Genomic DNA, 27988 nt, shown 5'->3' on the forward strand with positions numbered 1-27988 from the left:
AAGCGGGCTGGGACACCGGCTTGTTTGTGGCGGTCAACACTACAGCAGTCGGCGAAATAACGGGGACTGGCAGAGGGCGAAGCTTTGACGGCGGTCCGGCCGCGGCGGGAGAGCACCGTCGTTTTCTTGACATTGTTAGGCAGACTTCTGATGATCAGGCTTCAGCGTGATCTTGGGTCGCGGGCCACGGGGGGGCGGCGGTCTGCGGCGGCTGTCAGAGCGAGAGCGAGGGCGAGGGCGGCCGCTCTGACTGCGCTGAGTTGTTTGAGTCTGCGGAGGGGGGCGCTGTGATGGGGCTCTGGCGGAGGGCTCGTGAGAGCGGCCCGCTGAAGAGCTAGCGCGGCGGGGTAGAAACAAGTTCATCGCCTGAGAAGCTTTCTGTACTTCAGAAAAGCGATCGACAATTCCCGTGACGGCAGATCCAAACAGGCCCGTCGGGGAGAGGGGCGCGTTGAGAAACGCGGCGCGCTCAGAATCTCCCATGTCGGCGAGCGTGAGCCATAAGTGTCTCTCAGCAACACAAAGGCTGGCCATGCATTTCCCCAGAGCTTGTGCGGCGGCTTTAGTGGCGCGAAGGGCGAGATCCGTAGCACTTCTCAAATCCGTGACGGCGGGGGGGGGTTTTCTACCGCCTTCGGCCCATTCACGGAGAATATCGCTCTGTAACACTTGGAGGACAGACATAGAGTGAAGCGCAGCGGCGGCCTGACCGGCGGCGGCGTAAGCGCGAGCATGAAAGCTCGAGGTCGCTCTGCAAGCCTTCGAAGGAAGCGTGGGTGAAGAACGCCATCTAGCGGAGGGCGGGCAGAGGTGTGTGGCGACCAAGTCCTCGACGGGCGGCATGGCTGCATAGCCTTTCTCGGCGGCTCCGTCCACCGAGCGCAGCGAGGCGGATACATCGGAGCGATTTCTAGCCGAGAGCGGTGCATTCCAGGATTTTGTCAGCTCTGCGTGAAGTTCAGGCAGGAATGGAGCGGCCCGGGTGCACGCGGGGGTCGAGCGCCGATGAAAAAAGCTACCGTCCATTCGGTTCGGGGCCTGCTCGGGTGGAGGAGACCACTCGAGACCGAGGCGTTCGACGGCCTGTGAGAGGAGGCGCATCAGCTCCTCTTCTATCCCGGCGCGGGTCCCCGTCGACTCTCTCGCGGATCCGAGAGATGACCAGTCTTCACTGTCAGAAGCGAGCAGTGAACAGGAGTCCTTCTCCTCCGCGGCGTCATCGGAAACAACAGAGCGGCCACTCGGCGGCAACTGAATGTCCGGCAGGGGCGGGGAGGGAGAGCGGGAAGCGGGAGGCGGCGGCGGCGGCCCGCATGTTTCCGCTGGGGGCTCCGGCGGCCTTTGAGAGCGGCGTTTCTTTTTACGCGGCGAGAGAATAGGCGGCGCGGGAGCGGTTTTCACTGCCAGAAGTCGTGCCCGCAGGGACGATAACGGCAGGCTTTCACAGAGGTCGCATCCTCCATCAGCGAGGGCGAGTTCTGCATGCTCGAGTCCCAAGCAGAGAGCGCAGATGACATGGCGGTCTCCGTCCTCGAGACGAGCGCGGCAAGAGCCGCAGGAAAAACGAGACATCTTTAAAAAGACGCTCGGCTCTTTTAGAAATAGAGAAAGGATACAATCGTCGGATGGCCTAGCTTGCTGGGCGGCTGAAGGTGGCGAAGACGGCCGGCTTCTTCAGGGTCCTTGAGCTCGCTAGAGGATGCCTTCTTCGACGGCGATGGCTTTTCTCAGGAACAGCAGAAGCGTGCAGCTTGCTGAAGATGAAATGAATCAACATATAAGCCTGGGAGAGCGCCTTATATACACCATGGCCACGCCCATTCTGGCGGGTCATGACGCAATGAGCGCGCGGGCGCCTCTCATTGGAAGCGGGTTCAGCCCCGCTCTCCCATAGGCTTAAGCAGTTCTCTCTGAGCGAACCAATGAGCTGCTAGCTAGCCCGCTCTAGGTCTGCCGCAGAGGAACTGCGTTGTGTATGGATACAAAATTATGAAATAATTTTTTGGCTTCAATATCTCAGCAAAGATGAATCTTTCCCGCAGCGTAAGCTAGCTTACGCAATACGAGAGAACCTCTCGTAAGAGAACAGGAGTTGTTATATGGAAGCCCATTTTACCACATATAAAAAAATAGTGCTTTTGTAAATCATAATGAGATGAAAAGTCGAAATAATGACATACTAAGTTATATTATGAGATGCAAACTCGAAATTATGACTTTAAACGACATATTTTTGACATACAAAGTGAAAATTATGACAATGAAAAACTCGAATTACGACATAAGAAGTAAAATTATAGCAGAAAGTCATAATTTCGAATTTGTCATTTCAAATTAGTAGGCTATGTCATAATTCTGACCTTTAACGTCATAATTTCTACTTTTTATTCTTATATGACTGTCATATTTATTACCTTTTATGTCATTATTAAAGACGCCATGAAATCAAAATTGGCCATTCTAATTTTTATATATTAGAATTTTGCAGCTACTACTTATTATGATGATTTATCTGTGCACATCATTTTTTAATTCATTAAACTTCTAATATTCCTCTAAATTAGGAAGTTAGGGAATTAGTAAATTGGGGAAGTTTTTTATTATTATTAACGATTACAAGAGCAATTGCACAAATCATTTATAATAATTGCTCCAATATTCTGTAAAAAAATAAGAATGGTCAATTTTGATTTAATGGTGACTTTAATTTGAGATATTGAGATCAATGATTTAGTATAAACATAACTTTAAAATAAGTGTCAATTTGTTTCTGACTCTTTACAGAAAGAACAAAGACCCTTCCTTGAACTTGTGAATGTAATTGAAGGGATAATATTGATTTATAGTTTTTTTTTAACTGAGTTTCTTTGTTTGGAATTACATATTTATTGATTAAGATACATTTCTTTGGGGGGAAAAATAGGGGTAATCATGCTTTCACTTCAAATCAGCAATTGGGGGAACTTTTTCTTTGGTTAGGATCTTTCTAATGTTATACATTTTTTATCCCTGATGTCAATCCCCCCATAGTAGGACCTGTAAGAAAACCAATTACAGGTTTATACATCTTTTTAATAAGTAGTTTTGGGGAATACAATGAACACTTTTGAAAAATTATTTTATTTAGATAGATGTATGCCAACATTACTGGTTTTGAGCCACAGCCATACAGTGGCACACACATCCCACAGGTCTGAGCACTGCAAGAGGGATTTGCGTGATCACATTAGCAGGCTTGTTTGTCAGATAAGGCCAGCAGAACTTTAAGAGGCATAAAGAAAAAAATCCAGGTCAAATCACAGACTCTTAGGGGTCACACACTGTGACAGAGCGCTAATCCAAATCCAGTTAGTGCACGTCCGCTCTGTAAACACTGTTATGCCAAGATATGCACACAAGAGTGCACACACACACATCATTACTAAATACATAGAAAAATGTATGATTTAAATAATAATAACTCATTTGCATTTAACAAACAGCCTAACCCTTTGAGTTGTTTACTTTGACAGTTTCGAGCAACACACTTTCTTTTCATTAAGCCAGTGTTTCTTCGGGAGTTTGACGATATTTTAGTTGCATACTGTAGATGCAATGTCATGCGATTCAGTCATACGTAAATATTTATTTGTGCATTCCTGTTGACATAATTTTTCCCCACAGTTTTTGCCATATTATGCATTGTTGTTTTTGCATTAATAAAATCCATATCTGCATATCGCTAGTGTCGGAACAGCGTTCATTGTACTGGACATTAAATGAGTCAAATATTCATACAACAGTTTTTATGAAATGAAGCATATTGATAGTCTCTGAACATAATTTGCGCCTGAAATGGTTAAAATCATGATACAATTATAAAGTTTCTACAGTGACCTGATGGAAATTCTTATCCAACTAATAGCAAATTATCATAGTCATAGTCTTAAAAATAATTCACTATCACCAAAACTAGTGGTTTTAAGTAAGATTGTAGTTGTTGATCAAATTTAGAACAATTTTATGTATTAAAGTTTTCCTGCTAGTCTGCATATTTGTGAGTTGTCTCTGTATCTAGCAGCCACAAAATGTGAAAGAAAGTGAATTATACTTAAATTCCCATTTTAAGAAAGCTGTTTTATTGGGCTCCTCTTCTTGATGGCATTAAATGATCATTAATAAATGACTTATTAAAAGGTTAAAAGAAACTTTAAAAATCCGGGTTCTTGTACAGCTTTTTTTTTATACAAAATAAAACTAAACACATTTTAATAAGCATTATGAAGATTGAAATTAAAATTTAGGAAAGAAAACATAACACTATACTTGTCTACAATAGCAGAATTGCTAGAAATATTGGTAGGGCTTAGTCTAATATACACCCATAGAAATATTGTAATATTTCCCTCCCCTACCTCCATTCACTTCGTGCAAGAAATATTTTATGATAAAATATGTAAGATGATCCATGTAGCAAGCAAAATATGTTTACCCAAATTAATGTTTAATTATTGATTGGGCCATCAGAGAGGTGAGATGGTAATCTGAGTGCCACGCTTTTTTGATTGAACACTCTTATTGAGTTGTAATAACCTATGGTACACTGCACACAATGTTGCACAGTCATTTACCACGTATGAACACAGAGCCGTGTAGAATAGCTTTTCTAACATGTCCAATCAGCCATCAATGTAAAATATAGGCTGGTATATTCATAACACCCAATTCAAACCAGCTATACATGTTTTTAAGAGATTATTGAGTTTTGCACATATTATCAGGGTTGTCTAATCAACTGTCCCTTTAAAAGTCAGCATGAAACAGAAGCTGCAATAGTATTTTCTTCCCTATAACGTGAATCCGAGTGAAGCGGCTTCTCAACAAAAAAACAAAAAAAAAGAGAGAAGAAAGTAGGACGGGACTTGATTTGCTATTGGTCGATCTCATGTGAGTGACAGGTTGTCCCACCCTCGAGCCAGTAAACACATCATCAGAGAAGAGATGTCGCTGCAAGAGAGAGGGATTACAAGGGCACATGATGGATAAATCACTTATAATAAATACAGCAATATTCCATTACAGAAAACAATTGTCGATTTTGATTTCATGGTGACTTTAATAGACTAAAGACCAAATCTAAATAAATTAAAAAATCGAATTGTTTGCACTACCACTGCATGACCTTAAGGGAAATGTGATGTGTAAAATGGCAATTAACGAAGGACTCATTGCTGCGATATTCTCTGAGGTCCAACAAGATGACAGCTTCCGTTAAAGAGTATTCATCATGCACCAACTGCCCACAATCCAACCATAAGTCATAGGGGAAAACACAGCCGAATTTATGCGTGCTGTAGATATAACATGATGATGACAATGTTCAGTGACCTCCAGTTCATTTATGTAATTGCGTGGCACACCTGGAGATTGCGCCATTAAACATTTCAGCCTGACTTGGCAGAACCTCCTTTGTGGTTTCCTCATTATCTGGTTTGTATAAGAGGCTCAGGTCACAAATGTAAAACTGTGAAGGGAACACCTTATTTTAAAGTGATGTAAATCAGGGAACTTTATCTGACTGCATGCAATTACAATGCTATAATATTACGGAAATATTTTGAGTCTAATCCAACAGCACATTTCCCCACCACTAGATGGCACAGCAACAGAAAGTCAAGGAAAAGTCACACTGTTCAAAAAAACAAACCACCACAACAAATGTAACATCTATAACTTTAATTTAATTTATTCAGACAAAAATACTTTGCACTTTTTTTTCTCCATGTTCCAAAAATACTTCATTACAGTCGATAAGCAAAACACATGATCACCACAAACTGTGCTTTATCAGTAGTAATTTCATGATCACTTTCCCACAATCCCTATTAAACCATTTAATTCACTGACAATTACAAAGGATGAGAAATAAAAACTTATGTTGCCATTTTAAATCCATTGTAGTGCAAAAATAAAGGTGTTATCCATTTACAGTCATTTATGATATAGCACTTTCAAGATATTTACCGACAGTCCTGTGAGTTTTGAATGCTGGAAGACCCGTGATAAAAGCACTTTGTACATTTTCTGATTGTTCACTTTGGCCAATATCATGGTAAAGTACTGTAATACTCTGATTTGTGAAGATAAATGAGCACTTTTGTGAAAGGAACCAGGCTGAAGAGGCACTTTCTGTTGAGTCAATAACTTACCTACTATACATTTTTTCAAGGAAAACAATTTACAGGTAAAGTGGACAATTCCCAAATAGGTAGTAGAGAAAAACGTGGTTCTCAAATGCAAGGTAAAATGGGTTTAGGCCAATGAAAAACATGCGAGATCTGAAAAGTTTGGTCCATAATTGCTTAATATTTTGTTCCAACTCTGAAGTGCAGTTCCTGTAATCTACTTCAAAATGAAGTGTACGTATTAAAAAACTATTTGAACACTGACGTTAGTTTGAGTGAAACTTTAAATGCTGGTACAGTTCCATCAACACCAGTGTGCCAAAATCTTCCATGAAGCTTGCACAAAATAAGGTGAAAAGACCCTAAATACCCTAACAATATAAAAAAGAAGAACAAAATAGAAAAGAAAAGTGTCACAAAATGACACAAAAAATACCGTAGGAAACCAATAGGCAACAATCGAGACAAACCCATTCACAACATCTTCAAATCAGTCACTTCTGGTACAATTAAATAAAATCACTGTGCAGTAGATTTAAAGATTAGCTACTGCTGAGTCTAAAAATGATTCACTATAAGCATATAGTGCATCAATGTAAACAAAAAAGCTGCTCCAACACAACACTATGTTCGTTGGATGGTTGAATTTGCTACAATGTGATATTAACAGTTCTAATATGCACTTGTAATAGCACACTGAACGTCTCTAACAAGGAAACGCAAGAATTGGCACTACAGATATATGTCCGCTTTGGTTTGCAAAGGCACTATATGGAGGATGGGTCCCATTTTTATGCCTTTTCCAATGCCAACCCGGAAGAGACGTTCCTTTTGATAATTGCACTTACATTTAAGTTCACATAAGGATTAAAGTCACTCGAAGTTCCAGCGCTGGTGTTTGTCTCCGGGAGAGCAACTTCTCATCTGGATATCAGTACGGCCACCTTCTTTGCGGTAGGACGTGATACACATGTTTGAATGAGGGTTATATATGCTGCCATCCTGAAAAGACACAATTGCCAGACAATGATCGTTTTAGGCATGGAAATGTTACAGGGAAGCATATCTGATACGCAATAACATGTCAAACAAGGTTTTGTCTTATCTCCTCCTGTTTTCTGAGCACGCCAGTGATGAACTGAGCTACAGGCGAACAGACTCACGTCTCTGAACTCCCACACGATGCCGGGAGGAACGGGAGCACCGTCTTGTGGGCAATGCTTCATCCCTATTTGTGTCAATCCATCCTGGACTTCAGCACACAGCTCGGTCACAGAGTTAAATCGAATCTCCTTTTGAGATGTGTACTCGAAGTACTGAGAGAGATGGAGAGAGAGAAAAATGACATTTTGTTCGAAATGTAATTTGGCACATTTCTTTGGCTTTTGTAAGTTTTCATATATGGTGATGGTGTTAGAGTTGGGAAGTTTAATTAATTTACATTAATGAGTCCAAATAGCCAATTTTAATGAATTTTCATTATATATATTGTGTTTACATATATACACACACACACTGCCTGGCCCCCAAACAAATACGGATGTTTGCACGGATGCCGTTAACAATCAAAGCCCGGTTAATAATTCATAAGCAAACAATTTCTCGAAGCAGAGGATCAGAAGTAGATCCTTTGAGGGTAAAGGTTACAACGCTGGAATAAAAAACAAACAAAAAAAAACAGGGTGGAAGACACTAAAAGGTGCAGCTATTCAGTGAAATAATCCAGTCCAGTGTTTATCAGATGGACAGATGTGATCTCTGTCTGGTTCAAACTGCAGTCACCATTAGTCTCATTAGCCACATGTATATTTCATACAGATGTCTATCTTTGAGGAGAAGTGGCTAAGGTTTCCTTTTCAGTCCAGGCTGTGGAAACATTGATTTTCACTCACACATGGTGCTACTTCACCATGTCCCTTGATGCAGAGCGGCGACATAAGCCACCGGACACATTTGCAGGTTGCCCTTTCCATTACATATACATCCCCAGCACCTCATTCACTTCTTCAACTGTGATACTAGATAAATAACAAACCTCAGAAGGGCAGCACATCTCAGGATGGATTATGTTTCTGCACAAATAAAGCTAGCTTTGTTTCGCTGCAAACGCAACAAACAGGGTCTGATGGATCTCCTGCATCTGCTGTCGCAGGTGTTATATAACTGGACATGAAAGCACCTCATGCTCATTTTTAAAGTTACTCGATAGCTCTGGCAAATATTAGAAAGCCCCCTTTAATCCATTTTGAGGATATCAGGCTGTGGGGTAAGACAGCGGCTTTTAAAATGTGGGGTAAACTCCCTGCGGGAGACTATTCTCAAATCTTGTTCTCTTCCTCAAATTCAAATTTGCCATATTAACGATAGATGTGAGAACTCTTTCTTCCTCACCACTTTCTGCTTACATGGTGTTAAGTAGTGATGCACCGAAATTAAAGGTTTGGGCCGAAACCGAAAATTCAATATCCTCTTGGTCTTGGCTGAAAATTACAAGTGAAATTACTTTTTTTATATATATAATTGTATAAAAGGCACAATATGTAAGATTTTTGCATTAAGATGAAGTCGACAACTCCCCTCATTCCCCGCTCCTTCACAGCGTCATCCAGCTATGCCTTTGTTATTGTTTTGAATATGCGAATATTGGCAAAAATGACATACTGTGCCTTTAATACTACTTTTTAATTACTTTCATTAATTAACACTAGGGGTGTAACGGTACATGTATTCGTATTGAACCGTTTCAGTTCGAGGCTTCCGGTTCGGTACGCATACAAACCGAACGATTCCTTGAAACATTTTTCCTACCGACAAAATTTGCGCTGGCACGACCAGGGCACGACCACCACAACGTTGCGCAACATCAAATGGCAATCGTAATGAAAGCGGAACGAAACTGCACTACTCATTATTGTGCTTCACGGATCGTTTATCAGTTCGGACCAGCAACATCTGTGCAGCACGAGCCGATCTCGATCAAGCGACACTGTTACAACACAGCGCTAAGATCCAGTAAAGAAAACATTTGAATTCGCCACTGAAGTAATAACATCACTGCGAGATCTAGTGAGAAGCATTCACATTTCTCTGTTATTAACCGTAGATCTCTATTAGATCAAACAGCGCTGACGTGGAAACCAGGAGAAACATTGTGCCGTGAATGAACTAGTAATACTTTACGTCCACAGACCAGCAACATTCACCATAACCAGTTTGGCTGGAATAGTGAAATGCTTTCAAGTACTTCACAAATCTTTTTCCAGCACTTCAAAACTCAAATATTATATAAATAAATTTATGAAGAGTTCAGATGCAAAAGCCTCTAAGTGCCATTTGAAATTTTCTTCTAGAATGATAATTTTGATCAAGCTTGTATATTTAAGTTCAGAAATTTCACTCAAATGACAATTAATAGGTAATCTTCATTGCCATTTAATTGAAATTGCTGAACTTAAATATACAAGCTTGATAAAAAGGATCATTCTAGAATAAAATTTCAAATGGCTTTTGCATCTCTCTTCATTTATTTAAATGTTATTTTTAATGTGATGACCAAAACATTATTTGTTAATCCTTCAAAGATGACACCCATTTATAAACCTGAAAGTTTCAAGACGTAGGAAAACTTTATAAAATATAAATATAATATGCAAAGCAGTAGTTTTTATGTATTCATTTGTTTTTTGGGATATTTTAAAAAGACCATTTCCATAGTTAAAATGTTTTTTTTTTAACGTTTTATTAATGTATTTTGCAATAACAATGTGGCCCTAGTGACAAAAAGATTTTTGAAGACTTTTTTATGCTTTTTATTATTCAACAAAACAATGAAAACTGAAAGAACACATTTTTTATAGCTATTTTTTCCCAATAATATTTTTTTTTCCACAGAAGCGTTAATATTGATGTTAGTTACCTGATTACCGCCCTGACCATGGCAGCCGAACAGGGAGAGGTGAGCTCCTGTGGGATTGTGGTCCGGGGCATTGTAGTCCAGACATTCAGAGTGGATTCCAGCACTACGCACCTGCACCAGGAACCAGGAAAGATGTAAAACCATTAAAAAATTGTGAAAATGACATCAAAAAGGAACTCCAGAAGGAATTAGATTAGACTAGACTAGATTAGATCAGTCACTTACCGCTCCGTGCCATCCAGGCCTGTCCTCTGGCACATGCAGGCCGGGATAGATATTCTGCAGATACCATTCAAAGCTCTTACACTGAAGCCGCTTTCTCAGTACAATCCTTTCAGATATATCGCCGTAAGATTCCTACAAGAGCAAATCAAAATCAGGCCTCAAGACAAAGCTTACAGATTACTGACTGAAATCTATGTAGGACCGCCTTGACCACACGTCAAGACCACACGTATTATCTGTAATAGGGAGCAAATATTGGAATACTTTACTGCAGTCAATAAGACAATGTTCTACTTATCACACTTTTAAAGATCATCTAAAGAAGTGGCGTGTGTACGAATCAGTTGTGTAAACACATTTTTATAATGTGTTTGGGGTATTGTCTCTTTGTAGTGTTGTGTGTATAGCCTAGGGACTGCGGATGTAAATTAGCAATGTTGCTATAATCCGGATTGTTTACATTCTGTATTTTATACAGATGTTCATTAAAGGGGGGGGGGGGGGGGGTGAAATGCTATTTCATGCATAGTGAGTTTTTTACACTGTTAAAGAGTTGGATTCCCATGCTAAACATGGACAAAGTTTCAAAAATGAAGTTGTACGTTTGATTGAGTATTTCTGTTCTCAAAATACTCCTTCCTAGTTGTCACAAGTTTCGGAAAGTTTTTTTCGAGTATGGGCGCGTATGACGTCAGATGCGCCGGAATTTCCTTATACGGTCCTAAGGGCACTTCTCTCGGAAGGGCGCGCGCGCAGCTGTAGAGCAATAGCCGTAACCTATGCCCATCAAAGCGCTGTGCATCGGCTGCGCTGCAATATGTCACCAAAGAAGTGTGTTTTCGGTTGCCAAGGCAAGACAACACTGCACAGATTCCCAAAGAATCAAGCGTTAAGGGACCAGTGGATGGAGTTTGTTTTTCCAGAACATCAACACAGTTGTGCAAGTGTTCTTGTTTGTTCCATGCATTTCGAGGATGATTTTTTTTATAAACAAGGCCCAGTTCGAAGCCAGATTTGCTAATCGTTTAGTTCTCAAGGATGGAGCAGTCCCAACACTAAAGGTTAACGGTCTTGCGTTGGAACCGCAGGCGGTGAATAGAACCAAATAGTCTCTGGTAGAACTGCTTCAAATATCTGTGTGTGTCTATCGGCGTGTTAGCTCCGCCCACACGGCACGCCTCCACCCGCTCGGCTTTTTCCGGAAAGACTCGGTACAGCCTATCTTTCTTTTATAAATATAATTAAACTAAAGACTTTTTGGAGATATGTGGGATGCAATATTACTCTATAGGTACTCAAGATTAACATGAGATTGACTGAAACTGAGTGTTTCACCCCCCCTTTAACATGATTTGTCCCTATCAAATAAATAAACAAGAACAAATACCTTTTCTGACACTAAAACCTTTCTGCTTTATCCATTCGATTTTTTAACCATTTTTACTGATATTAATAACTTTTTAATATCTTTACTTTAGTTGCAACTTCAAAGATATCAAACAAGAATGCCATGTAAGTACTTCCTCTAGGGCGCTGTCCTATAATGTTGACACAACTGCCACGAGTCACGACACACTTCCAACAAGCTAAAAGTCAAAGAAACCCAACCAGGTAAACAAGATAATATTAACTTAGCTAACACTTCACACAGGTATGAAAAGGGTGTGTTTGCATTCAGACCTGAGGTTCATGAGCAACTCAAGACAGCCATATATAGACAGGACAAATATTCTTAAGGTGATGATACACAGGGCAACTTTTTGAGCAATGTTGCTGGGCAATCTTGCCGAGCGATTGTTGCTTGGGCACTTTCCCATTGAAAATGGGCAATACATTTCTATCTGGATAATTTAGATTGGTCGTGGGCCCTGTGTCTCATCTGGTTGCCCGTTGACGGCAACATTGCCCAGCAACATTGCTCAAAAAGTTGCCCTGTGTATCATTACCTTTACTCATTGCATCTGGTGGTGTGGCTACCAGAGAATGACTTATTATTTGATCACATTAATAATGTAATTTGTCTGTGAAGTAATATGGAGTTACATGCCACATTCATGTCAGCCAGGGTGATATAATATATGTTTGGCCTAGTTTTAGTATCTTTGTCAGCTAATAAGCTTTTCAAAGACAGCCAAAGGAAGAACAAACACTGTAAGCCGAGAGAACGAACGCATTCAAGCAAAACCTGAGCATCATTTATCTCTTTCACAGTTTTTTCCCCTTCAGGAGTACGTAAGCAATTTTGAGAACAGCACTTTTCTAGATGACCACTGAAGCAGTTAAAAGAGGAAACAACACAATGATTGTACACCTCTGATTATGCAACAACACAGGATGTTAATAAAGAGGTGCCGCCGACTGACAGGTTATGCTGGGTGGATGGATGGATGGATGGATGGATGGATGTGTACCTTGCGTGCTGGAGGGTTTCGGTTATAGAAGTGCTGTTTGTAAGAGTCCATCCAAACCTCCGCAGCACGGACAGTGTTCTGAAGGAAGTTGGATCGGGAGTACGGTGCTTTCTTGGGGAAAACGTGACCCACATGGGAGCATGGGTGAATTTCTAAAGACCCTCCACACTGCCACACCTGTAACAAAACATGTTCAAAATGAAGCAAGAATCAAAATAATTTCTATTTTTTTTTAAAAAAAAGACATTGTAGGTGGTTTTCCATTATTAAAAATTGTAAGGTGAAGTACTGAACAAAAATAATAATCAATAAAGTAATAAATAAAAAGCAAATAATGCAACATTATTAATCACCTTATTAATTATTAATAATTAAAATACAGTTAAGTATATAATGTGTACCACTTGTGTCGTCACAACATGAATAAATATTAAGAAAAATGTATTACTAAATATATAAATAATGGATTTTTTAAATTAAATGATTAAATAAATAATTAATAATAATTGCAAATAATTAATGGCAAAAATCATTATTGTTTTCAATATGGTTAGGATGCTAAATAGATCAATGTGTATGCTATTTGGGAAAAACCCACCTACGATTGACTTGTATATAGTTCTGCATATTAAAATACGATATGATAAAGTATTTTAACATTGAAAAAATTTCACAGTTCAGTTTTAAAATGAAAGCTAATAACCCACAAGCATTTATATCTAGAGCATCATTATTTGTTTATGGAGATTCGACTCATCTCGCATACTATTTTCGCACACAAACTCAACATTTTCTGTGAACAAAGCATCTGGTTTTAATGTAATGCACTGCCTGTCAGAAATAAAACATGACAACAGCGCATTAGATCCGTTGAGACACCGACAAAATTCCTTTTTTAGGCATTTTCCAGCTTTATTTCCCACATGCTTTTTTATTCCAATTCACAGCACATCTATTATACATGAACAACGTACAGCCCTAGAAGATAGAGCGTTGTATTCGGTTTCCATATGCATAAAAGATTACTCCATGGTATTAACCATCAATCTTCATTTCTAAGCATAGGCTGAAAAAAGAAATCCAATATGAGAGAGATGTCTAATTATAAATGCTCAGTCTCTCATGCTACCAAGAGCCTGTCGACAGTCGACACGCTCTGATGAGAAGCATATGCAAATTACCAGTACAATAGGTAGCAGGAGTACAGAACACACAGGTGTCTTACCCGGAAAGAAAGTTCCAGATTCTCTCCTCCCCAGACCTCCATGCCCATGTCGTAAGTGCCCAGAAACTCAAAGTAAGCCTTGCTGACGGCAAAGAGCCCCCCTGCCATAGTGGGAGACCTGTGAAGCGAAAAGCAGCAGATCATTGGCAATTCATCAGAGATACTCCCTAGCAGGTAAGTGCTTCTTAGTTTCAGTTGAGCACCTCTGGGTCTGCCCTCGGATGAGGCTGGAGAGAATTCTAGAGCAGAACTGGACAGTATTTTAATGTAAACCTAGGTCTGAAAATGTAATCTTTTTCACCGCACTGCAGTTGATCAAGGGGTGGTGATGGCGCAGTGGATAAGACACATGCCTTTGGTGTGAGAGACCCGGGTTCGAATCCACTGTGAGACACCAATGTGTCCCTGAGCAAGACACTTAACCCCTAGCTGCTACAGAGGCGTGCGACCTCTGACATACATAGCAATTGTAAGTCGCTTTGGATAAAAGCGTCAGCTAAATGAATAAATGTAAATGTAAATGTAAACACAATACACATTTCCTTGTGAAAATAACTTTCAAAAAGCTTTTACTGGAAGTCTGGATGGCTTAAAGGGAGAGTTAAATTTAAAAGCCTCATGTCATTCCAAACCGTTATGACTTTCATTTAGGAATGCACCAAAATTAAACTTTAATAATTAATACAAAACGGTTTGTAATTATGATAATATGGTTGAAGGCCAATATTAAATGTCTATACTATTTTGTCTAAATAAGTTAAAAATAAAACACTATAAACTAAAATCAAATCCTTCACTCACCCTCATTTTGTTACAAACTCTTAAGACATTCGTTCAACTTCGAAACACAAATGAAGATATTTTGACAGTCGATGTAGGTACCATTTTGACATTTCCAAAGTTCATAAAGTGTTCGTAAAATGAAACCAGATGAATAGAGCGGTTTAGCCCACATTTTCTTATGAGACACAATCACTTTATATGATGAACAGATTCAATTTAGCTTTTATTCACATATAAACATTCATCAACGCACACATCATTTGTGGTAAACGGACGCTCAAGCATGTTCGCTTGACGTGTGAAAACCAATGAGGTTCATTCTCGTGCTTTGCAGCACATTTGAGCTTCTGCAAGAACCAATGGGGTTTATTCTCACGTGTCAAGCAGGTTCAGTTGAGCTTCTGTTTATGTCCTTTGATCAATTGTGTATAAAAGCCTAAATGAAATCTGTTCATCACATAAAGTGATCGTGTCTCTTCAGAAAATTTGGACTAAACCCCTCAATTCATATGGATTAGGTTTATGAACTTTTTCTTATGAGGGTGAGAAAAATGTAAAAAAAAAAATTATATAATTAATTTTTGAGTGACCTACCCCTTCATTTCCATTTCCAAATATGTTAAAAGTTACATTTAACAGTGTTAAATTATTTGCGTTAAATGACAGCAAATCTAAATGTAAAAATAGAGGAAATGGGAATAAACAATCAAATATGCAATATGAGCTCATATAAATATCCAATATGGATCAATAAACTAACAAAAAATATACTACTATAAATAGTAGTATTGTAAAATATAGTAAAATTGTCAATTTCTTTTTTTTTGTGTTCCACAGAATAAATAATAAATAAATGTGCTATCAAATAAATTGATATGACTTAATAAATTAACAATTGAAACGACATACAGGTGAGGGTGACTATTCCTTTAAACATTTATAATCTTTTTCTTAAAGGGATACTCCACCCAAAAATGAAAATTATGTCATCATTTACTCACCCTCAAGTTGTTGCAAACCTGTATGAGTTTCTTTCTTCTGCTGAACACAAAGGAAAATATTTTGAAGAACGATTGGAACCAAACAGTTGTTTGGCACCATTGACTTCTATCCACCTTATTCCTACACCCCATGACGCTTTGCGCGAATTATGGGTGTAACTTCCGTTACGCTGTAAACAATCAGTGAAGGCTCGCTCTATGAACGCAATACGTTAAAAAAGTGTCACAATGAGATGACATTAATCGACTCACCCTTCAACCATTGAACATTAAAATGAAATTTAAAAGTTTAAAAGAATCAACAAGGTACTTACAACAGACCAAAAATTGCCCCAAAAGCGCGAGTCTTTGGTTAAATATCACTGTAGTAGGCAAATATACGTATATCTGTATTGTATAACAAGCCTTAATCAAAAATGTTCATTAACTTCAGCATTACGTGACACTATATCAAAGTGATTTCCGTCATTTTGACAGATTATAAATTGCATTTACCTGTGAAAACAAACCTGGAAAGAGACGTGAGGATTTGAGGAGAATAACGAGAGATTCTTCGTGCATTCCAGTGAATTTATTAATGGAATATCGTGAATTAAATTCGGGAGAACAGACCACAAATGTGCCGTATATGTTGTCCTTTTTTCATACTTTTACAGCGGATTGCAAAGGAAAAAATAAAAATCATCATGAGGAAAAGAAAGCAACGACTGAAAAGAGCTCTTGCCATAGATATTCTTGTTATAACATGTCACGTTAAAATACCAAGTATAACTTTATTCTCATTATGTCTGAAAATAAATCATGAAGGAAAATTGACAGCTCATCCAGTCAAACTGACGGATCAGCTTTATTTGTAGGGCAACCTTATGATTTGAAATGATTCGTTTTAGCCTTTTTGAATGGAAGTTCCCCAAACCGGAAGTGCCACCCATAATTCAAAACGCAGTAAGGTCGTCAGGAATAAGGTGGATAGTAGAAAAAAAAAATACTATGGAAGTCAATGGTGCCAAAGTTCCAATCGTTCTTCAAAAAATCTTCCTTTGTGTTCAGCAGAAGAAAGAAACTCATACAGGTTTGCAACAACTTGAGGGTGAGTAAAGGATGACAGAATTTTCATTTTTCGGTGGAGTATCCCTTTAAATTGCCAAGAAATACACATAGCAAAGTTGGATTTGAAAAAGTTGACCAGAAACCAACCTAATGGGGTCAATTCTGGATTTGCGTATCTTGCGATCGATTTCAGGCACTCCATGCCACTGGAATGTCAGCCTCCAGTCAAAGCCGCCCACCATCGGCTCATCTGTCTGCATGTAGAACTCAAATGTGTTCCAGTCAATGGTGTCAATAACCGGACATATGATGGTGGTCTCATTCTCAGCAATTCTGACGATAGAAAAGACGATAAAAGACGATATAAAATTTGCATTTCCCTGGCTAATACACTTCACAAACCTGTTACTGTGGATTATGGGAGTGTTTCTATGCTACATTTGAATTCAATTTAAGGTCACACCTCTCCAGCAGTGGCTCGATCCAGCCAGGCACACACTCACAGTGGCAGTCAAGGAAGGTGAGCACGTGTCCTGTAGCGTAGGTGGCGCCGATGAGCCGTGCCCGAACCAGACCTTCTCTTTTTTTGGTGCGAATGAGACGAACACGCTCCAGGTTACTGACATACTGAGCCAGCTGTGACTTCAGGTACACTGTAATCCATGCAAAGAAAATTTGAATCTTTTTTATCAGGATCCAACACATAATGGCCAAATCACAGGAAAACAACTGATTAACTAGTAGACACATGGATCTCAGCTAATATAAAAACTCATATGAAATCATAACTATGGCTACCTTACTATCCAGAACTTTGTAGAGGAAGCATGAAATATGCAAACATGGCCAAATGTGTGAGTATATTTCAATAATTGTTGATTTTTAAACGTAATAAACATTACTTAAAAGTAATATGAAACGTAATAAGGTTTAATTAAAGCCTGTTCACACCAAGGATGATAGATATAGCTATAACAAAAAGTTGTATTCGTTCTCGTTCTCATTATATGAGAATAGGGCAGTCCACATCATGACTATAATGATAACGATATTGATGGAATAATTTCAGAACAATTTCTTCCTGATGAATGACAAAATCACTGACGGGCAGCCAATCAATATCCACCAGCTTGAGCATTTGAAGTGATAGACAACATAACTGCAGAATGCACATAGAAAAAACAGAATGCTATTGTCTGTTGGTGTGGATGGTAAAATATTATTAAATAATAAATTATTAAAATAAAAAATTATAGTTATCTATATAGTTATCATTTTTGGCATAACCAGGCCATAATTCATACATTTTCACCTATCAGTGTAGTACCTAATAGGTTCAAAACTTTTCTTGCTTACATATTCTTTAGATATTAATTGGTTGTGGAAGAGCGGACCAATCAGGATGAGACAAATTTTACACTATACTGTAGTGAAAAAGGACCTAAATAATTCAAAAGTAGTTTTAAACTAGTGGAATTTTAGATTTAAAAACATGAAGTCTGTCTGGAAAGTGTCACGTCACCTCTGTCACTGAAGTCATCCACGAGTATGACCTCCTTCAGCAGGACGGCTGGTGTCGTCTCCAGCACACTGTGGATGGTTCTGAGTAAAGTGGACCAGGCCTCATTGTAAAATGCTATGACCACTGATGTTGTAGGCAGACGACGGATGTTGTACTTCTTTGCTTTGCATCTGGCATTGCAAAAAAGAGAAAGAGTTAATTAGACGGTTACGCAAACTGGCATTTATTCAGATCATGTGGTTTAAGCAAACAGTTTTCCCTGGGAGTTACACACAACATCTTATAATGTGCAAATGTGAACATCTAAAACATAGAGGAACCTGACACAGCTCTGTAAAACTAACATCACGTTCATCCTGCAGTATGGATGTCCACTTATAATTTGTCACGTGACAATTATGGTGTGAAGAAGGACTATTAATAAGGACAGAATCTGACTATTAATAAATTTCACTTTCAATTTGTAAAACAAGACATTTTTCCCTCTTTTCTTTGTATTTGAGTTCCTCTAATTTGAAGGAAGAGTTGAAGGAGAGATGGGAGACAAACAGACATGCCAGAGACATTTTCACAGCATTCTGAGTAACAACTTGAACTTGACACTGTTTACCTTTTTTCCGGCTACAACTGAGTTCCCACGGGACTTCAGCGCGAGACTACAGCTTGCCGTCTAAAACACTATTTGGGTGAATTTAAACAATGGCTAAGTTGCTAAACGCATATTGTTCACATGTAAGGCCCCTGTTCATGTTGGACAGACATTTTAATTGCATTTTGTGTCTGTTAAGAGGTACAAAGACACTCTTTTTGTTTATGCCCCCATAACTGCCGTTTTAGCTGAGTGGGAGCTCTGGGCATTTGCAGGAACAGCTCCGTGTTGCAAGCACCGATCCGGTTCGTTTTTTTTTTCTATAGACAGTACTCAAAAAGGTGTAACGATCGAGATTAACTTAAAAATTGCCCGGAGTTCTCCTTTAAGGCAGAGACTTTAGAAATGCAGAACTATCCAAAGCTAAAAGATACTCATAATTTAATGTTTAATATACACAACCATTCAAAAGTTTTTTTTTTTTGGAAAGACAGTATCACTTTTATTCAACAGGGACACATTCAATTGATCAAAAGTGACAGCATTTGTAATGTTACAAACTATTTCTATTTCAAATAAATGCTGTTCTTTTGAACTCTCTATTCATCAAAGAATCCTGAAAAAAATTATCAGTTTCCACAAAAATGTTAAGCAGTATAACTGTTTTCAACATTGATAATAATGAGCAATGTTTCTTGAGCACCAAAACTGTACATTAGAATAATTTCTGAAGGATCATGTGACACTGAAGACGGGAGTAATGATGCTGAAAATTCAAAAACAAAATTGAAAACAGTTATTTTCAATTGTAATATTTCAAAATATGACTTTTTTTTACTCTATTTTTGATCAAACAAATGTGTACTTCATTGTGTTCCTTGAACTCTTTAAACTCTAGAGACTCAACATTCACTGAGATTGACTCATTATTGCACATTTACAATAATTATCGCTACAAAGAAACCACAGCATAATTTCTGTCAGTAAAGCTTAAGTCTTTGACAAGAACTAACTTGCCTAAAGTTATTTCAGAAAGCGAGCAAAATTACTGCACATTAACTGATAAAAAAAACCCTGCTGATGCCAAGAAATGTGCTCCTGCCGTGTGTGATCTCCAGGAGAGCCTGTGATGTGGAAATCGGAGCGCAGTTGAAAGACTGCAGGGAGAAAAAAACACATCCAATTTGTCTCACTTCTCGTCTTCCAAGGGGACACTTTCTCTTTTCACAGCAGCAGCTTGAACCCTACTCATTATTGTGTGACAATAACCATGTAACAATTATTCTCATACAAAAGGATTGCTGTTCTGAGAAAACGTCCCAGCTCTATTTTCTATTGTTGTTCATTTTTAATCATGTTGTCTGGCTGCAGGCAATGGATTCGTTTCAGACAACAGACAACATCTGTAAAGCTGTGAGGTGGACGGAAGTGTATAAATCACCTGAGGAATCACCATTCAGGACATGATTTCAATTCCTCTGGAAGTGAAAACAAGCACATTTCCTATTTATTTATTGTTCATGCTTATTTGTAATGGAATATAATGTTATGCATTTATTTGCCACATGCCTCTATAAATACAATTGCAATGACAAGCATAGTCACCAACATGATCCTAGCTTATTCTTGGTGGTTGCCAGGCCATTTCTATACAGTTATTAAAGTGCATGTTGCTATGCAGTTCCTAGGTATTTGAGTGGTTGCCATGGCATTGCTAGGTGGTAACCAGGGCTTGGCTATACAATTACTAAGGTGTTCTAAGTGTTTTTAGCATGTTGCTATGAAGTTGTTAGGATGTGCTAGATGGTCGCTAAGGTGTTGCTAGGGGGTTTCCAGGGCTTTTCCTTACAGTTATTAAGGTGCATGTTGCTATGTAGTTGCTAGGTGTTTTGGGTGGTTGCGTGCCGTTGCTAGGGGGTTAACAGTGCTTGGCTAGAGTTACTAAGGTTTTCAGAGTGTTTTTAACGTTGCCATGCAGTTGTTGGGATGTTCTGGATGGTCGCTAAGGTGTTGCTAGGGGGTTTCCCGGGCTTTTCCTTACAGTTATTAAGGTGCATGTAGTTACCAGGGCTTTTCTATACAGTTATCAAGGTGTTCAGAGTGTTTATAGCATGTCGCTAAGCAGTTGTTAGGGTGTTCTGGATGGTTGCTAAAGGGTTTCTATGTGGTTGCCAAGGCTTTGCTATACAGTTAATAAGATGTTTAGAGTGCTTTTAGCATGTTGCTTTGTCGCAGCTAAGGTATTCTCTGTGGTTGCTAAACTGTTGATAGGTGTTCTAAGTAGTTACTATAGTGTTTTCAGAATGTTGCTATGTGGTTTCTAAAGGCAACCACACACTACAAGATAATCGGCCTGATTTTGGGCCCAATTCTCCCCTTTCAACAACCCTAGGTAAAGTCACGATTATCTTGATGGATCTCCAGATTATCGTATCAGATTTTCCTGATGTGTGATGCTTGTTAAAATGATTGAATCTGCTCGGAAGACATGTTGAATATTTACGATCAGAAATCCTGTTGTGTGGGGGGAACCCCAAGGACAAACGCACACACATACTCTGTAGATTGTCACGTGGAACGAAACAATCAGAAAGTGAGCTGATGGAAGACAGAAGCATAACATTTTCTGTAAAAAGCAGTCTAAACACTAGCTGTGACCCAAATGACGCACTATACACTATGCACTTATACACTGTACTGTACTTATGGACTATGTACTCAACCGTGTAGTGTATGAACTTTATATGTTAATTTTGTCTTTCAACATCGGAGTCTGATAGCCCCTCCCCCTTCGCTACGTAATTAAAGCTGCGACAGTTGAGGGCATGAAGTGTCCAACGTTCCACACTTCATTTTTTTGGTTAAATAAGTGCATCATCTGGGTACTTAAAGTGCACTTTTTCTTTTTAGAATTTTCAGTGTGAACGCACTACTCGCACTATTTATACTACACAATGGCTTAGAATAGTGCATAAGTACGCGATTTGGGACACACCTACTATTATCGCCATTTTTCTTGGCTGTCGTCTGCCATGTTTGTTTACTCTAAAGTCACGTTTGACCGTGAGAGGTTTTGCGAAATTTCCTGAATGGAATCTGTTAGAATGTGGTGTGCGTGCAGTCTTGGTCACATTGCAGCATTCCACACACACTATAGAAACAAAACTTGTTAAATCTATGATTGTTTTATCATTATGTTTGTGGTCTCTCACATTTTGAAAATCTGATATGTTTTTAAAAATCATTTAGTGTGGGCCAGCCTTTAGGCAATGTTAGGGGGTAGGAGGGTGTGTAATGAGCCCATTGCTGTGAGGTAAGGTGTGGAAGACATACTCATGCATTCTGTTGTCTTGAATATGGCGATGGAGAGATATCTTGTCGCTGGTGAAGATGTTGATGGCATAGCGCTCAATGCCGGCTTCCTCCTCTTTCTTCTCCTCAGTGCTGAGGGTCAATCGAGTGGCTCGGCCATATTCTCCAGGAGCGTTGGAGTCTGGTGCTAGCTTCTCGTAAACAGGCCGCAGGAGGTTGTCGGAGTCCTCCTCCTCATTGGATGGAAGGTCACGGACCAGGATGTCGCGTTGACCATCATGATCAGCCAGAGATGACGGGGAAGAACGGACTATAAGGAGATAGAAGAGCCACAGCAGAGAAAAGAGGAAGCCGACCTTGGCCAGGAGAGCCACCTTCCTCGACCAGCGGATCTTCATGACCTGGCAGCCAGCACCAATAACAGCATCAGTCAAAGAGCCCCAGACTCCCACCTTTCTGAAGGGCAGGAGAGGAAAGAGAAGGTGCAGATTAGTGATAGACTGTACATTGGCCAGACTGATCTACTGAAAGCCTTGTCAATGAACAATCTACTGTTTACGAAAAAAAGAGTGTTTCAAGTAGAAAATTAGTAAATGTATCTTTTTAACTGAAAACGGAACATGTTATTCAAACACATTGTTTCAACTTTTAATCCCAGGGTGTTTGACTAAAGACTCACGCTAACCGCCAGCTCCAATCACTGAAGCTGAATTTGAGGGGTTGAATACAGACAATCCATCATCAACTGAGGGTAACGGAGTAATCACATAATTGAGCTGCATTAATATTTCAGCATGCAGGGATTTAGCTGAACAGTAGTCGTGACAGACAGACAGTCTGAGACAGTAATCCCATTCCTCAATCACAACACTTCAACATTTTAACCTCATTTAATAATGAATGTTGCTTACGCACACATATATATGCAACAAAACTGCACACTAAACAATATAAATGGACCATCAATGCACTTCAAATATTTGGGAGTCTGTGGTTAAAATGTTTAGCAGTATAACAGCTGATGGCAGATACAGGCTTAACTACTGAATGAATGTGTGCAAATTGCAAAAGCCAGCGAAAAGAGGGGAAGATATGTATGAAAACAGACTCAGAAGAACATTCTTAGAAGATCCAACTAGATGCTATAAATACTGGCTTATTAGCTTGCTTTAAATTGCTTCCACTTTTGTGAGCTCTTTAAAAATGGTAACACAAGTATAGGTTTAACTGCACATCTTATGTTGAAACCATATGCCTGTTTGAAACATTTACTCATAATTCCAAAACTTTGCCATAAATATTACCATTGAATTATAAATTATATATAAAACTAATCCAGTGCATTTCTTATACACATTTTTTACCTTTAAAAAAAAAAAAAAGTAAAGTGGGCCCAAAAGTGTCTCAACAATTAACCCTCTGATGGTCTTCAAAAAAAAGTCACACTCGTGGTCTTCGGGGTCTATTGGACCCCAGACAACAACATTTAATTTTGTAACCGAACAATATATATTTTTTTAACAAATATAATTTTACTCTGTTTATTAATGTTTTTACTCAACATTTGTGCAGTTTTTGGAGAATTTATGATTTTTTTTTAAATTTCTATAAATAAATAAATAAATATTTAATTAAATAGGATTTTTACAAAAAAACAGCATTTTATGTTAAATAAACTTTATAAAAGACCCAGATTTCTAACTTGCATTCCTGGGGATACCATGGATAATTTACAAGGTTTAATGTAAGATTTTTGCCCATTTTTTGTAAAAATACAGGTTAAAATTTGTAATAAATCACTTTAACCACTAGATGGCTATAGAGCTCCATTATATGCTATTTGCTATTTGAATTACTGAAAGATATAGTTTCTAAAGTTGGATTCAGTTGGATTCATATCTAAATATTATAAAATCACAATTATAACAAAAATAATATAATTTGTCAAAATTTAGCATTTTTTGTACTGAAAAAACACTATGCATGGTAAACCGCATGACTTCTGCAGACAGGGTTGGAGCAGGTTTGGCACTTCACTGTTGTTGTTGTTGTTGTGTGTGTGTGTGTACATTTTATTTTTATTTTTATGTGTACAGTGTCACCAATTTATTTTTGTGGTGGTTCTTCATTTTGTATGATTTTATTTGACAAATTATAAGACTTTTTATAGCCTTACAAATGTATTCCTGTGTGTGTGTGTTTGTGTGTCTGTGTGTGTGTGTGTGTGTGTGTGTGCGTGTGTGTGTATGTGTGTGTGCGCACATTTTCAATGCGTCTAAGTGTTACCAATTTATTTTTCTGGTGGTTCTGCATTTTAGATTATTTTATTTTACAAATGATACGAGAACAGTTTTTATAGTCTGTATGTATTCCTGTATAAATGTATTCCTCTTTATGTGTGTGTTTGTGTGTGTGTGTGTGCGCCTGTGGTGAGCATAATAATTTTGGATTGTGGATGTTTTTTGCATTGTTGGAAGTGTGCCACTTTATTTCTGTCATTTCTGTCTATGTGTTCTACGTTGTTTCTGATTTTGATGATGTTATTTTGTCTATTTTGATTGCGGGGTCCAATAGACCCCGAAGACCACGAGTGTGACTATTTTTGTCACGCCAACATAAAAACAGATATCATTATTTTTTTTTATTTTTTTTTGTAGATCTAGAAAGTGTTGAGAGTCGTAGAAAGTTTCAAACCATTTGGACAAAGAGAACATTTTTTTTAATTTGAGCAAAAGTCATTTGGGGTCCAATAGACCCCGAAGACCATCAGAGGGTATAGTTCACACAACCTTAAAAAGTCCATCATCATCATTTGTATGAGTTTCTTTCTTCTGTTGAACACAAAAGAAGCTGTTCTGAAGATTATTGGTATAATCCAACCAGTTTCTGATCCCCATTGACTTCCATAGCATTTTTTTTTTTTTTTTTTTTTTTTTTAATATGGAAGTCAATTAGGTACCAGCATCTGTTTGGATACCAAGATTCTTCAAAATATATTTTTTGTGTTCAATAGAACAAAGAAACTCATAGGTTTACAACAATTTGACAAGTAAATGATGACCAAAAAATATATTTTGGGGTGAACTATCCCTTTAAGTCATTTCTAAAAGTGTTTATTTTTTACAAATTTGAGCATTTTGTGTTTAAATGTATTATTTATATTATTTTTTATCCTTTAAGTTGGCTATAAAAAATATGAAAAGAGTGTTTTCTTCTCCTGCTCCGATCTATTGAAGATGTAGCTCCCCCTTTCCAAAAGACTGGTCACAAGCCAAGTGACAAAAGCTTTCTGGGATTACAAAATGGAGAGCTCTCTGAAAGCAACCCTTGACTGGGCACCCATAAAAACTTCCGTACTAAACCTGATAGGTTGGATGGATGTGGGAAAGCTGGGGAACTGCAGCTCTTGAGGGTTGAGAAACTTGAGTATCACCTCTGTGGCATAATTACCTTTAAATTATAAGGTTCAAAAACTGGTTTTGTGCACAAAAGTGTTTAAAAGCTTAACCGTGTCATGTCTTTTGAAACCCATTTTACTTTTTTCCATGATACACTAAGGAGAAATTCACAGCAGAATGTCCAAGCTGTTCTTTTTCATATAATGAAAGTGAATGGTGACCATAGCTGTCGAAGCAAGATTTTCAGTGAATAATATCTTAAATTTCCTAACTATCATATGACTTCAGAAGACTTTTTTTTATAATGCCTGCTGGGTAATACGGGCTACTTTTAGTGTTTTTTTGTCCATTTTGGAGATTGACTGCCACTGGTCACCACCTACTTTCATTGTATGGAAGAGAGAAGCTCAGACATTCTGCTTCTGCTAAACTTCTCCCTTTGTGTTCCACAAAAGAAAGGAAGTTATACAGGTTTTGAACAACATAAGGATGAGAAGGATGATAGAGAGGACTGTCTGTGCTGTATTAATAAGCAGGGAAAAATGAGACAACCTGGGCTGTTAGTACAGCCATCTAGGGAGGGTTTAGTGAGAACATTGTCATTGTTCTGTTTAGAGTAAGCTAGATGTTGCTGCTACATGTGAATCAGAAGCCAGAACATCTGTGTTATAGACTACAGCTGTCTTACAGTTCCTGCTGAAAGCAATAGGCCTAGCCCTAGATGTATTTACTGTACATAACAGGACTTTGATGACGCTCTACTTAAATTTAGGTGAGTTAGTACCAGCCCAAAATGATTGACATATCCAGACTTACTTGTCGAACAAGTGCTCTCAGATTTTTTTCAAAACACAACTATACCTACCATTATTTTTTTAATCCACTTTGAAATGACTCAGTGATGATCACTTGCTTGTTCTTAACACAAATGTAGCATTTCCTTCCATTTTCTATTTTTTTTTAAATTATGACATTACATTATAACTCACTCCCCCTGAAACCACCTTTCCTCAAACCAGAACATCAGAACTTGAACTTCATATAGATTAAAATATTTTAAATAAAATATCTATCATTATTTATAGTTCTATTACAGTTTCTTTTCTATTTTAAGTACCTGATGATGCTGAAAATTCAGCTTTGCCATCACATGAATAAATAACTTTTTTAATTATATTCAAATAGAAAACGGTTATTTTAATTTGTAATAATATTTCGCAATATAACTGTTTTACTGCATTTTTTATTAAAAAAAATGCAGCCTTAGTGAGACTTCTTTGAAAAACATAAAACATTTGAATGTTTCCTATGTTTTGACAGGTACTGTATATTTGCAGGATTTCAGACAACCCAGATGAAAAAAGATGATTTCCTGGTCTTAGCTGGTCACCCAGCCTGGTTGAATTGCTACTCAACTGGTTTAGCTGGTTTAGGCAAGTAAAACACACATTTTGTTAAAAGAATAAGAATAAGAAGCAGAATTAATAATGTAAAATTCCAAAATAAGAAGTAACAGTGCCGAATAAGGACTGACTTTTGACTCCCTCTCAACACTCAGAAACTAACAAAAAATACCAAAGCACAAAGAAGTATGGTACTTGAAAATATGGTGGTATCATGCATGGTAGTGTAATACAATTCTTTAAGAGCTTGAATACACCATTTCAATAGAAATATGGGTATCATTCAAAAGCAGGGTATTCATCAAAGCATATAGTATTATTATCACTGCACCATGGTACCAACAGAGTATTTTTTTTTTACACACACACACACACACACACACACACACACACACAGAAGCACATGACATTATCAAACTATTGATACTTAAGTATGCTAACCCATAACATATGAACTGTATATAACCTAACTGGTCAATTTTCATCCAAAATACAATGATACAGCCGAGCAGTGACTTTCCGTGTAAAAACATGAGTGAATGGTTTAACTTACTTTAGTTTAAACAACAATCATCATCGAATGTATCATTGTTCTGAGTCTGACTGACTGAAGGCTCGTTAACATGCAAAACATGTTCATATTGCACACTCACCCACAAACATACACGAGACTCATGTAACTCAATAGCTGATGATGATCTTACCTGATCTCTTCATGCCGTGCTCTTAGACAGATACAGTATAAGGAGCAGCTCGTCCACCGCTCGTGTCACTGTCAGCACACACACATCCTCCTCAAACAACAACCCCGCTCTAACGTTACTCCACACACAACTGCAGCTCGCGCTAATCGCTTTAAGTAGCTGGACTTTTTACAAACGGGTGATCTTTTGACGAGTTACATGTCTGAAGTAAATGTCATAGACGTGCATGTAGGCTACTGCATCGCTCCCCAGGAAGTTTCAGATTTGACAGTCTGGGCTTCATAA

At 38.3% G+C, this 27988-nt stretch overlaps 1 protein-coding gene across 1 annotated transcript; it reads right to left on the reverse strand.

The window, feature by feature from the left end:
* Nucleotides 1–5700: 5700 nt before the first annotated feature.
* Nucleotides 5701–27988, reverse strand: poc1bl (POC1 centriolar protein homolog B (Chlamydomonas), like). The gene is made up of 11 exons (XM_056257647.1): nt 27704–27988; nt 22220–22654; nt 18298–18467; nt 17239–17428; nt 16923–17108; nt 13942–14059; nt 12717–12893; nt 10306–10437; nt 10081–10191; nt 7328–7480; nt 5701–7166 (listed from the first exon to the last, which is right to left on the reverse strand). The coding sequence occupies exons 2-11, from the start codon at nt 22594–22596 to the stop codon at nt 7038–7040; spliced, it is 1743 nt and encodes a 580-aa protein (XP_056113622.1). The 5' UTR covers nt 22597–22654; nt 27704–27988; the 3' UTR covers nt 5701–7037.

Source organism: Rhinichthys klamathensis, unplaced genomic scaffold, assembly GCF_029890125.1.
Source record: "Rhinichthys klamathensis goyatoka isolate OS25496 unplaced genomic scaffold, OSU_Roscu_1.1 h1tg000140l_1, whole genome shotgun sequence".
Taxonomy (NCBI): domain Eukaryota; kingdom Metazoa; phylum Chordata; class Actinopteri; order Cypriniformes; family Leuciscidae; genus Rhinichthys; species Rhinichthys klamathensis.

What these genes read in the sequence shown, in the direction of transcription:
- poc1bl (XM_056257647.1), bottom strand. Translation starts at nt 22,596, where the DNA reads ATGAAGATCCGCTGGTCGAGGAAGGTGGCTCTCCTGGCCAAGGTCGGC. An exon ending in GGATGACTTCAGTGACAGAG is followed by an intron (nt 17,429 to 18,297) that starts GTGACGTGACAC and finishes CATGGATTACAG; the next exon opens with TGTACCTGAAGTCACAGCTG. An exon ending in TCCAGAATTGACCCCATTAG is followed by an intron (nt 14,060 to 16,922) that starts GTTGGTTTCTGG and finishes TTCGCTTCACAG; the next exon opens with GTCTCCCACTATGGCAGGGG.